The 13,503-nt window shown below is 41.9% G+C and overlaps 1 protein-coding gene across 14 annotated transcripts in view; it reads right to left on the bottom strand.

Annotated features, from left to right (window-relative positions):
* The window catches only part of LOC110525313 (ras GTPase-activating protein 1), a 51,262-nt gene that overhangs the window by 19,447 nt on the left and 18,312 nt on the right, over positions 1–13,503 (bottom strand). For all 14 annotated transcript variants that reach the window (XM_036979444.2, XM_036979446.2, XM_036979448.2 and 11 more), the window contains 9 exons: positions 8,675–8,827; positions 6,728–6,863; positions 4,917–4,987; positions 3,341–3,458; positions 3,016–3,047; positions 1,758–1,810; positions 1,378–1,528; positions 1,029–1,107; positions 780–903 (listed from right to left, as the gene is read on the bottom strand). In XM_036979444.2, coding sequence (XP_036835339.2) covers positions 780–903; positions 1,029–1,107; positions 1,378–1,528; positions 1,758–1,810; positions 3,016–3,047; positions 3,341–3,458; positions 4,917–4,987; positions 6,728–6,863; positions 8,675–8,827 — 917 coding nt within the window. The remainder of the gene's footprint in view (positions 1–779; positions 904–1,028; positions 1,108–1,377; positions 1,529–1,757; positions 1,811–3,015; positions 3,048–3,340; positions 3,459–4,916; positions 4,988–6,727; positions 6,864–8,674; positions 8,828–13,503) is intronic.

The following is a 13,503-nucleotide window of genomic DNA, read 5'->3' as shown; positions in this document are numbered from 1 at the left end:
GACTGGTTGCATCAATGCCTGGTACGGCAATTGCTCGGCCTCCATCCGCAAGGCACGACAGAGGGTAGTGCGTACGGCCCAGTACATCACTGGGGCTAAGCTGCCTGCCATCCAGGACCTCTACACCAGGCAGTGTCAGAGGAAGGCCCTAAAAATGGTCAAAGACCCCAGCCATAGACTGTTCTATCTACTACCGCATGGCAAGCAGTACCAGAGTGCCAAGTCTAGCCATAAGACTCCTGAACAGGTAATCAAATGGCTACCCGGACTATTTGCAATGTTTGCCCCCCAAACCACGCTTTTACGCTACTGCTACTCTCTGTTCATCACATATGCATAGTCACTTTGACCATATCTACATGTACATATTCAAATCAGCCATACAAACTGGTGTCTGTATGTACTTTGCTACTTTTATAGCCTCGCTACTGTATATAGCCTGTCTTTTTACTGTTGTTTTATTTCTTTACTTACCCATTGTTCACCTAATACGTGTTTTGCACTATTGGTTAGAGCCTGTAAGTAAGCATTTCAATATTGTATTCGGTATTCGTGACAAATAAACTTTGATTTGACTTAGTGCATGTAAACTTCTGACCCACTGGAATTGTGATGCAGTGAATTATAAGTAAAATAATCTGTAAATTACTTGCGTCATGCACAAAGTAGATGTCCTAACCGACTTGCCAAAACTATAGTTTGTTAAGAAGAAATTTGTGGAGTGGTTGAAAAACAAGTTAATGACTACAACCTATGTAAACTTCCGACTTCAACTGTACCTTTGTTGAATAGGAGGTAGCCTTTCTTGACAATGTTTTTGTAGAACGCATCTTTCGTTTTCCGTCTGATAGTGTTATAGATCTCCTTGCCGTCCACCAACTCTGAGAGCACTTGTTCCTGGTGCTGAAATACAAACATGAATGTCAATAAAACAACACAATTAAATGAAATACATGTAAATCTATAGCCTTCTCAAAGTGATATGATAGGGGTCGCACAACTATGGAGGTCTCTAAACTCAGGCTTACCTGCACCGAAACAGCATCTTTCAGGTTGTAGCCCTCTACAATCTGCTCCTTCTTATAATGGTCCACAATGTCATCAACACTGTCAAAGAGAGAGAGATAGAGAAGAGACTGAGCACAGCAGTTATTTCTACTGACCAGCAGTGACCATCATAACACTTCAGACTTAATAGTATTTAGTACTTTCTGTATAAGCTACATTTCTATGTGGGACTGTAAACCTGGATATCACAACATCTTTATACAATTATAGGTAAGGCCACAGGGTTTTCCTAACCAGTTATTTTCTGATTCTATTGAATGGTTGATGGTTACTGCACTGGGAGACAGTATGAGCCCCCGTCATACATACCTGTTATAGTACCTCCCCCCCATCATGTACTGATTGTTGGGGGTGGGGCATATCTTAAACCTTTGGATGTTCTCATTAGTCCGAAAAAACAGTGAGTAATCCCCGGGTGTGTTGTCTGACGGCCGGACCAGGAAGCTGCACACTTGACCAACTAAATGAAAGAGAGCGAGAGAAACTAACTGATGTTGTTGGCATTAACATGTTTAGTATTGATGTTTTACTACCAATACATTATCAGAACATATATTTCGGCAACAGAACATTGTTGATAACAAGAACACATAGAAATGGGAATGTAACCCCCACTGTGCAGAGAGAGTATTAACCCATCATCAGAAGGTTATAGTGAGGATCATGTAATATGTAAAGTATAGTGGTACCTGTCATCAGAAGGTTATAGGCCTCCTGTTTGCTGATCTTGCCGTGATACCAGCTAAAGACAGGATGGACCATTGGGGAGTGTAAAGGGAAAGAAAACCAACAGATCAATATGTGCTGGGTTAAAAAGGGGCAGTGAGGGGTTTCAGAAGGGTCAGATCAGTCTAGGATGATGAATCGCAACTTGATAGATCCTGTTGGACTTGGTCAATTGTGACATCAGAAAGCAAACAGTCTGAATTAATTAAATAATAAATAAATTGATGCTTGATTTGTGAAATGTATTTTTCACATTCTACAGTCCGTCTTTGGGAGGCTGGCAAACAAAATAAACACACCTAGATATACAGCCGGATTGTGTTTGTATCAGAGTCACAAACTACGTCATAGACTTCACTGAGTCGCATGGATGCAAACATGGACTATGTCAACGTCACTAACGACGTATGCTGTATACACTAGAGGTCGACCGATTATGATTTTTCAACGCTGATACCGATTATTGGAGGACCAAAAAAGCCGATACCGATTAAATCGGACGATTTTTAATTTGCAATAATGACAATTACAACAATACTGAATGAACACTTATTTTAACTTCATATAATACATCAATAAAATCAATTTAGCCTCAAATAAATAATGAAACGTGTTCAATTTGGTTTAAATAATGCAAAAACAAAGTGTTGGAGAGGAAAGTAAAAGTGCAATATGTGCCATGTAAGAAAGCTAACGTTTAAGTTCCTTGCTCAGAACATGAGAACATATGAAAGCTGGTGGTTCCTTTTAAAATGAGTCTTCAATATTCCCAAGTAAGAAGTTTTAAGTTGTAGTTATTATAGGATTATTTCCTTGTATACCATTTGTACCATGCGCTAACAAGTTAGCTATTTTACTTCGGTTACACCAGCCTCATCTCGGGAGTTGATAGGCTTGAAGTCATAAACAGCGCAATGCTTGACGCACAACAAAAATATATATACACCACACTCCCCTTCACAACAGGAAAACGTATGTTGGATAGAAGATATTGTAACCATGGGTTGCGTGCAGAGGCAGCTAGAAGGTGGGGATATAATGAACTTCCAATTATATTTTTAGACAGCCTATGAGCCATTTTAACAAATGAAGCTCTCCTATTGAGTTGATGTTGTGTGTGTGTGTGTGTGTGTGTGTGTGTGTGTGTGTGTGTGTGTGTGTGTGTGTGTGTGTGTGGGGGTTGGATAGTATGGCCACCTAGGAGAATAAAAATAAACTTACACTTTGCCCTCATGTGGGTCCTGCTCCCGTCCCTGAAAACAAGAACAATGTCAGTTCAACCAATCAGTGGAGCAGTAATGACAAATTTAAAAGACAGAAAATACTTATAAAATGGCTACCATTGCCACCTGTGTTAAAAATAAAAAATATATAACTTTTTTAAAAACGGTTGAAGGCGTTTTCAAATGGCAAACCACAACAGTTTCCCAATTGGTACCATATTTACTTTAGTAGTGCACAACATAGTGTACCGTTTGGGGCACAATGAATGGTGTTTGGTTAGGGCTGATCTTAAGCCTGTGCAGAGCACTGATCTTTAACTCACCACCTCCTCCACTAGATCCTCTACAATGAGGCCCTGCTCCTCCGTCCTCACGTTGGTCACCCACATCCAGCCGTCATCCAGTTCATTGTGAACGATAAACATGTCCCCTTTCAGGAAGCTGACGGACAGCAGAGGAGGAACAGGTCAATGTTTTGCTACACATGTACTTACACTTGCGTCTCCTTTTACACAAAAAATAACACTGTTTTCCTCAATAATGATTGTCTATTTAGTTAAGAGATCTAAAGGCTGTGGGGGTTCCTTGAGGCTTTACAGCTAATCGCCGACTGAACGAGTATGTGGACACCCCTTTAAATTTGTGTATTCGGCTATTTCAGTCACACCTGTCAGGTGTATAAAAAAAAAAAAAATCGAGCACACATCCATGCAATCTCCATAGACAAACATTGACTGTAGAATGACTGAAGAACTCAGACTTTCAACGTGGCACCGTCATTAGATCCCACCTTTCCAACAAGTCAGTTTGTCAACTTTCTGCCCTGCTAGAGCTTCCTCAGTCAACTGTAGGTGCTGTTATTGTGAAATGGAAACATCTAGGAGCAACAACGGCTCAGCCGCGAAGTGATAGGCCACACAAGCTCACAGAGCGAGTGCTGAAGCATCTGCAAGCAACGTCAGCACAAGAACTGTTCGTCGAGAGCTTCATGAATTGGGTTCCCATGGCCGAGCAGCTGAACACAAGCCTAATATCACCATGCGCAATGCCAGCACACACCCTGTCGGCTGGAGTGGTGTAAAGCTTGCCGCCATTGGAGCAGTGGAAACACGTTCTCTGGAGTGATGAATCACGCTCCACCATCTGGTAGACAGACAAATCTGGGTTTGGCGCATGCCAGGAGAACTACCTGCCCAAATACATGGTGCCAACTATAAAGTTTGGTGGCTATTTCTCATGGGTCGGGCTAGGTCTCTTTGTTCCAGTGAAGGGAAATCTTAAAGCAACAGCATACAATGACATTCTAGACATTTCTGTGCTTCCAACTGTGTGGCAACAGTTTAGGGAAGGCTCTTTCCTGTTTTAGTATGACTATGCCCCCGTGCACAAAGTAAGGTCCACACAGAAGTGGTTTGTCAAGATCGGTGGAAAAACTTGACTGTCCTACACAGAGCCCTGACCTCAACCCCATCGAACACCTTAGGGATGAATTGGAATGCTGACTGCGAGCCAGGTCTAATCGCACAATATCAGTGTCCGACATCACTAATGCGCATGGCTGAATGGAAGCAAGTCCCTGCAGCAATGTTTGGGTGTAGTAGCACCAATTCACCACAAGGTGTCTCCTTTAAGCTACACACCACTGTAAAGAAAGATTGCATGGTTCTATCCAGTCAGCTAAGACTGAGCTAGCAGTGTCTCTGTGTTAAGGCTTGGATTCAGAAAGACGTTTCTCATGATCTGACAAAGAATAGCCAGACTCACCTGTTAGTGTGCTGGGTCTTGCTAAATGACAGGGAGAGGTCTGTTTTTGTATTATTCAGATGATGTGCTTGTCAGTCCTCTCCTTCAACAAGGCACTCACTCACATTCCATAAAATGTGTCTTTGTAGGTTTTACCTGATCTCATCGGTCTCTGGCACTTTGGTGTATGGAAGAATGGCTCTCACTCGCCTCCTGTCCTCTACAGGCTACACACATAAGCACAGACAGACACAAGCACACTATTAAAAACTTCACTATTAACCAATGCTTCCACTAAAATCTTCAAACCCTCCCCTGAGCAATCCAAATGAAAGTATTCGACTAGACACCCTCCAAGACACCTCTCATTAGTATTTTCCTGGCTTCTCACTCTCTCGATAGTTATGAAATATGGCCTGGGGTGTAGGGGAAGTTGGGACAGATATCTCCCAGATACAGTGTCTTCAGAAAGTATTCATACCACTTGCGTTGTTCCACATTTTGTTGTGTTACAGCCTGAATTTTTTTTTTTATAAAATAGATGTTGTCCTCTCTCACTATGACTATGTGGATTTCTGCCCACTTGTCAAACATGCACAATGTCTAATCTGGCCATATTTTAAAATGTTGTATTTTACTTTTGCATTTAGCCATTTCTTTCTAGAAGCATTATACTGAACTACTATATTATTCTACAGCTCTTTTGTTAGCAGTAAGCTACTGTTTATAGTTCATGCCCAGTTTGGTAGGAAAATGTTTGTATGGAAAGATTTGTATAAATTGGTTCCACACATAAATGTGGTTATTTTCCTGTCTCTAGCCTACCAGAGTGAAATGTTCTTCAGTGTACTTCAGTGCTTTGTTGCAAACAGGATGCATATTTTGGAATACTTTTTATTCTGTATAGGCTTCCTTTTCACTGTCAATTAGGTTAGTATTGTGGAGTAACTACAATATTGTTGATCCATCCTCAGTTCTATCACAGCCATTAAACTCTGTTTTAAAGTCACCATTGGCCTCATGGTAAAATCCCCGAGCGGTTTCATAACTCTCCGGCAACTGAGTTAGGAAGGACGCTTGTATCTTTGTAGTGACTGGGTGTATTGATAGCCCATCCAAAGTGTAATTAATAACTTCACCATGCTCAAAGGGATATTCAATGTCTGCTTTTTAAATCTTTACCAAATCTTTACCTTTAAATAGGCTAGTGAGTTAAGAACAAATTCTTATTTACAATGATGGCCTACCAAAAGGTCTCCTGCGTGGACAGGGGCTGGGATTTTTTTAAAACAAGACAAAAACACAAGAGAGACAACACTACATAAAGAGAGACCTAAGACAACAACCCAGCATGGTAGCAACACAACATGGTAGCAACACAAAACATGGTACAAACATTATTGGTTACAGACAACAGCACAAAGGGCAAGAAATTATAGAAAACAATACACCACGTGAAGTAGCCACAAATGTTGTGTTACCAATAGGTGCCCTTTTTGCGAGGCATTGAAAAACCTCCCTGGTCTTTGGGGTTGGATCTGTGTTTTAAATTCCTTGCTCGACTGGGGGACCTTACAGATAATTGTGTGGGTGGGGTATAGAGATGAGGTAGTCAAAAATAAAATGTTAAACACAGAGTGAGTCAACTTATTTAAGTTATCCCAATTTTTACTCCTGAACTTATTTAGGCTTGCCATAACAAAGAGGTTGAATACTGATTGACCCAAGACATTTACGTAAACATTTCTAAAAACATAATTCTACTTTGACATTATTGGGTGTTGTGTAGGCCAGTGATCCCCCCAAAAAATCTAAATTTAATACATTTTAAATCTGGCCTATAACTACTAAATGTTAAGTCAAGGGGTGTGAACACTTTGAAGGCACTGTACATTGAGTATGTAGGGGGGGGGGGGGGGGAGAGAGTCTTACCTCCGTTTCTACTCTTGAGCGTAATGGAATCTTACCTCTGGGGGAGCCACGGGTGATAACAGCTTTTCACCTTTCAGCAGGCAAGACACATAGCTGTAATAACCAATCAGGTCCGACAGGGACGAGAACCGGCGCCCGCCAATGTAATAGTCTCCACACATGGCGATTATCCTGTAAACATGCACAGATACACAGAGCACAATATCAAATTGATTCGCTAAGCAAAATGTGCAGAGTGCAGAAAATATTAAGTATGAAAATAAAGGCCTAAATTAAATTGTCAGTTTGAACAATTAAAATCAGCAGAAATAAGTAGGCTACACTTTCCACAAATTCTACTCAAACCATCAAAAAGTACAAGAGCAGAACAGCACAGTGCTAAAATTAGGCCCAGTTGCCCTGGGATCTGTGAAACAAAAAGGAGAACAGATGCATTAAACTATCATGACTCAACTGATTATAGTCTGGTGTGAAATTACTCCAGTAATGATGACAATGGCATGATTAAAGTCTTGGCGAGCCAGCTAACAGTGGGGAGCCTAGAATAATCCTTCAGTCGCAGCCCATCTGTTGAGCAAATCTCTGTCTGACTAATGTACAGTAGATTAGACACCATTCAAGGACATCTTCCCATGGTTAGGCTATTGTTTAACCTTGCCTTCCTAATACCATTCCACAAGGGTTTCCAGCATCAACGCTATCATGTCTCTAAAGAAATGCTGTGAATCAGATGTCATCATTTCCCCATACGTTATTCAGTCGTCTATTGAAATGCTTGGTGTTGATCTGGTACAGGCGCGGGTGATGTCATGAATGCAGGCCGGGCCTTATCGACAGATATATCGAACTGGAATGAACACAGTTGAATGTACAGTGCACACACCCTGAAGGTATTAATAAATATGCCATTTAGCAAACACTTTTATCCAAAGCGACTTGCATACATTTTACGTATGGGTCATCCCGGAAATTGAACCCATTACCCTGGCGTTACAAGTGCTATGCTCTACCAAATGAGCTACAAAAGGGCCCCACAGTATTGTGGACACAGAGCAAAGATAGGGCAGACAGAACTGCTATTTGTGGATGGCTGCATGCATGTTCTGACTAACATCACTCTCACAGCCATCCAAAGCACTGGAGACACCCAGAAAACTTCACACACCAGGAGTGCTGTGAAAAAGTCATTACTTCTCCACATTTCAGTAGATGCGAGTGGGTAGTGTTGTCAGGGGCTAATGTCTGATGGAGACACAATACTTAGATAAGGGGGGGGATTTTTTTTTTTAACACCTTTATTTAACTAGGCAAGTCCGTTAAGAACAAATTCTTATTTACAATGACGGCCTACCGGGGAACAGCGGGTTAACTGCCTTGTTCAGGGGCAGAACAGATTTTTACCTTGTCAGCTTGGGAATTAAATCCAGCATCCTTTCGGTTACAGGCCAAACGCTCTAACCACTAGGCTACCTGAGCCCCAAAAGGTAATGAGGGGATGGAGGTAATGTCCTGCCTGCTGGTAATCGGAAGCATGGTTGCCGGGCCGTCCACCCATGCACCCCTCTGGTAAAGACAAGTCTCACCTTCACCCACACACTTGCCCCAAAGGAGCCAGCAATGGGATCCTGAATGTTATGTCTAACATCTGCATTGGCTCACTTTCTGTTCTGTGATGCAGGCTGTTAGAGACATGGTGGCTAAGGCTATAAACTTAGACTCAGTGGTTTGTGCAGTATTCATAGTGTCTGTATCTGTAACCCACAGGGATAGGTCAAGGGATAGCGGTTCATTTCTTGTTTGGGTCTCGAGCTGAAAAAGTTTAAGAACCATGGGACTACAAAAAAAAGTTTGTAGCCCACGATATGCAGGTCATGGAGACATACTTCTGCGTCTGTGCGATTGACCTGCGTCATGACTAATGCATTGTGAATTAATTAACTCTGTGTGTGTGTGTGTGTGTGTGTGCGCATGCTTTGACTGACCTGAAATGGTTGACCACGCTGGTCAAGCTGAGGAAGGAGAGGACAAAGGAGCCGGGACGGCGGTCACTCTCCCTGATGAGGTAGCTGCCAGGAGTCTTGGCCTGCCGCAACCGCTCCTCAGCAATGGTCCGGTCCAGCTTCCCATGGTACCACCTAAAACGGAGGAAGGGACGGACGGGCATCGTCAACCTTGGATACCTAGGCCTACATGTACACCATTTTGCCCTCTGTATTCAGCTCGCAATATTACACTTTTTTCTCTCAGAGACATTGTCAACACTAAGGCTGTGTTCTATGAAGCATACCACCTGAGAGAACTCGAGCGGGGAGGGACATACACACAGTAACAGTCTTTATGTAGGCTTGTTGCACAGCGTGACATTAGCCAGAATGTGATTCAAACACTTTTTTATTCAAAACAAAAGTGGAACACTTTTCTGTGATAATCTTCCTAATAGCTGTGCAAGTTCACTACAAGTTCACTTTGTAAAACATTATGAATAATAAATAAAATAAAATCACTGAATTTATGATTAACTGTGCTGAAGTGTCATTCATAAATTGACTTACCACATTCATCCAAACACCCACTCCATTGTTCACCCCATCCATCATTAGCTTAGGCTATTCCATTCAGTCACATGAACGCTTTCAGTTCCCAACATCTCAAACCATTCTCAGTTTGTTACAGTCATCCACTCCCACACAGACTCAATGGAGTCACATATTCAATGAACATTTTACTCATTGGTCCATCATTAGTAATCCTTCAGTGGTTAACACTCATTCATCCATGTCTCCTAAAAAAAAAAAAGGTCTGAATCAAGAGTTTCATAAATTAGACCATTTCTTTACTAATCCTCATTCATAAAACCCTAACAACCACACAGGGATTCTTTGTGACTGATTCAAGGCAAATAAATATGCCTAGTCTGCTGCTCAAAATAACCCTGTACTCGGCTGGGTCTGTTATGTTATAGTCTTGACTTGGGACTAGGCTTTGTTTTGGGGTTCTTGGTCTCGCAGAGATCGTAGTATACGGCCTTACTCTTGGACTTGATAGAATGCTCTTATCTAGTTTTATGTAGACTAGACAAGACTAAAATGCCAGCAAACTATGCTAGCCAAAACAAGAAGGGATCACCACTATTCACGTTATGCATTTAAAAGACACCACTGAGTTTGAGTGTCTAGGACTCTAGGGTCAATTCTCAAGTCAACAGCGAGTGTGAGCATAACATTACATTGACATCTTCTGAAATATTAAGCTAGTAAGAAACTGCACCAAGATTTTACCCTCTAGTCTACCTATATAGAGCAGCCACTAAAACAGGCGAGAGGAGAGTGGAACGGAGCGTAAACGACAAAAGCTTTTTAAGCTTCAGCCGCACCATTAAAAGCAGGCTGCTTTTTTAGTCAAACAGAAGCTTTTCTACCACTGGTTAAAGTTTCAGCAGGTCACCGACTTAACGTTCCCGCCAGATGGGTGAAACATTTACACATTGTCCCAGATTTTGGGCTAACACCACAGAACAGGGGGGGGGTGGGGTGAATAGGTTGTCACAGTTATTTTCAAACAAGACTTTAAGTGCTCCCATCTGGTTTAGAGGAGCAGGGGTATGCTATTGTAAAAGAATAAATTATAGCGATGAAGTCTGGTGTGGGGGTAGGTGTGCTGTGGACGGGGGTTAAGAGACTGGCAGGTTTTGTTTGATGGAGAGACTGAGGAAGACAGATGTGAGAAGTGAGCGTATGATTGAGAGACTGCTAAATAGTTGACATCTGCATTGACCCTTTTTGCACTAACTCCTTTGACTCATCACATACTCTGCTGCTACTGTTTATTATCTATCCTGTTGCCTAGTCACGTTACCTATGTACATATCTATCTCAATTAACTCGTACTGGTACCCCGTCATGTATATAGGGGCATGGATATATCAGTCAGCATGGAGACTGACTATAGTACAATGCCTACAAAAAGTGGGGTGGAAGATACATGTTGGCCTGAACCAACAGTATTGCTGTTGAATTGGATGTTCAGGTCTTCACTTAGCATCTTTCCCACATCTGCCTAAACTAAAAAGGTGTATATATTGAAAAGATGGGTTTATCAAGTGTCTAAGCAGGCCTAAGCCTACTGTACATTTCTAACTCTGAAAGAACTGCTGAAATTGATTCATGATTATTCTCATTTCAAATGCATCTTTCCTAGTGTATAGAGAACCATATTATTCACCCAACATTTGCATAGAGCAAATTTCCTGCCGTCTCGATCTGAAACAACGACAACACAATAACAGCAGAGGAAAGAGTCTGATCCAGAGGTGAGTCATTTGGTGTTTGCCTACGCACACAGTCTGCTTTGTAGCTCGGGGTCAAAGAATATCAGCACAACCGGGGTTGTGATTCCACTAAAGACGCAGCTGCTCCAGGCTTTTTTCCTCTCCATCTCCACTGTTGGTCACGGTTGTTTTTCATTATTTATTTATCCAGCAACTATTAACCCCTCAGCCTGTAAAGGGAACAACACACGGCTTGCCAACACACGGATTACCTGCACCATGAGATATGTGCACAGAGCATCCTCTCATCATATTTTACAGGCCAGAAGACAGTGGGGGTTCCATCCAGAGGAAGCAGAGAGCGAGAGCTGTGCATGGATTGACTTCCTTATTAAACCTTCCAGTGAGGATAGGGTCAAAGGATTGCTCTATAAAAAAGGTCCACAGTAATCTCAGTGCTGCTGTGCAGATTCACAGGGAGTGGAGTGTTAATGCTAAGGCAGGTGGGTTCCTACAGTGAAACTCCCCATGACTGTGTCTTTCTTCCTGAGCGGAGCTGTACTGGCCAGCTGTGGCTTGGACAGACGTCCAGGTTTGCTAAACTACATTGTAGTTGCACTGGAGAGAATTTAATTGCCTTAGATCAGAACTGCCTGTATAGCTGTTATAGTCACGATGGTGTCCGATGGTGGCTGCGTGAGTAGAAAGATGGCTGATTAGCCTAGGGGCCAAGGTGCGAATGTTTTTGGGGCTAATTTTCTTGCATACATTCTAAAAGTGCAACTCTTGCTAATATTAGATTATTATTGAATAATTTCAGTGTTCCTTTTTATAGTGTTAGACCGATGCTTGTCATATTTTTCATTGCAACACCCGTCATAAGTGTTCCACTCCCACCACGTCTGAAACTGACTAGAACAATAATAGAATAACCTTTTTTTTTTTTTAATCAAGGAGGAACTTCGGTTAACTTCATACTAGGAAATCGTGTCCGCTCAAGTAATTCATTGAGAGATGAGCGCGTAGAAACACTTTCTATTTGCCATACTTAAAATTAAAAATGTCTATAAATATTCCACCAACCTATGTGCAGTAACCAGCTAGAAGTTACTCAAGCTACTGCATAGTTATTTTCAAAGCAACAAAACCATGGAAACTAAGCAATGTTTTATAAAAATTAAGTAGTTACACCCTATGACAATGCAGTCCTCACTAATGCACAAGCTTATTTTTTTATATAGGTGTAAGTTAGAGCGTTTTGGAGGATGGGGGAGGCCGGGGTTAGCCAGGGTGTTGTGATGAATGGGGTATGAACATAAACCATGACAGCAGCGATAGGACACGCTGGTTTTATCAGCCTGAGGAATGCCTCGTTGTGTCAGTGCATGAATCAAGAGCAGCACAATGAAGCTCTGCTCTGGCTGTTCCTACTGGCAGCTACTAGTTTAACCCTTAAGCACTACTCTTTAAAAAAAATTTTTTTAAAAAAAAATAAGCCTAAAATAAGGCTGCTCTGTATCCTACATACTGTGAACTAAAAGAACAAACTAAACTTGTCAACAATAAAACTGACTGGTCATGCAAACATGACTGTCCTTCACCTAATAGGCTAGGTAAAAGCAAAACAAACCTCCACCCACCCACACAGTGGAAGCAGGCACTCTCCTCGCAGTCTAGGCACCCCTTTCTCACAGGAAGCACAGGTACAGGGAGTTACATCACATGACAGCAGGCAACAGAGGCCCCTTTACTTCAACAACATGATAGAAGAGGGCCTCCATTACCAGCATGTGACATATGCAGCTGGCACGAAGTGAAAAAGCAAGACTAATTTAATGCAAAGTCAGAAATTCACACCGCTCATGAGAAAGAGGAAGAGAGTTGGGTAGATTTAGTGTTGAGGACTAGATGGGAGGCTTCTATCTGAAAACCACAGAGAGCTCGCACACAGCATAGTGCGGGCAGAGTTAGTGGCTGCTGTAATGACGTGTCTTGACAGTTTCGGAAGGAAACATAGCAAGCAAATTATTTAAAATCCTCCGTTTGAGTCAGTGTGTATCGCATATAGCCAGTACGCTACAGTGTATCCTGAGAGGATTAACCAATACAAAATGTTTTTTCCTCAATTAGCTGAGTGAAGAATAACAGTTTTCACCTATGAAACCAATGTGCAAGAGTATTCAGGGAAATATGAACAAGCTGAAACCCTGCAATTCTCTCAAAAGTATTTCTGAAATCTATATAGAACAAACAGACTATTGCATTAGATTCCCAGGGTGCTGACGTTCACCATAGCAATTTTCAGACCATTCAGAGTGTTCCATTTGGACTGAACCTGTGGAAGGGTTTCTGCCACAGGAGGCTACAGGCTGAGAACTGTAATTTTTCATAAAAAAACTACCTCCCTCCGGAGCTGCTGAGATGGTGTCTAGTCACATGCAGCTTTAGTGAGGTACATCAAGGTTCACCTCTGGCTAAATGTTTTAGGTATAGACCGACCTAGCTTATATTTTCACATCAAATATGGCCATGTAAAAAACTTGC

Source organism: Oncorhynchus mykiss, chromosome 6 (assembly GCF_057628025.1).
Source record: "Oncorhynchus mykiss isolate SJ-2025 chromosome 6, ASM5762802v1, whole genome shotgun sequence".
Classification (NCBI taxonomy): domain Eukaryota; kingdom Metazoa; phylum Chordata; class Actinopteri; order Salmoniformes; family Salmonidae; genus Oncorhynchus; species Oncorhynchus mykiss.
Note: the sequence above shows the minus strand (reverse complement) of the source record. Positions and strands in the feature narration are given on the sequence as shown.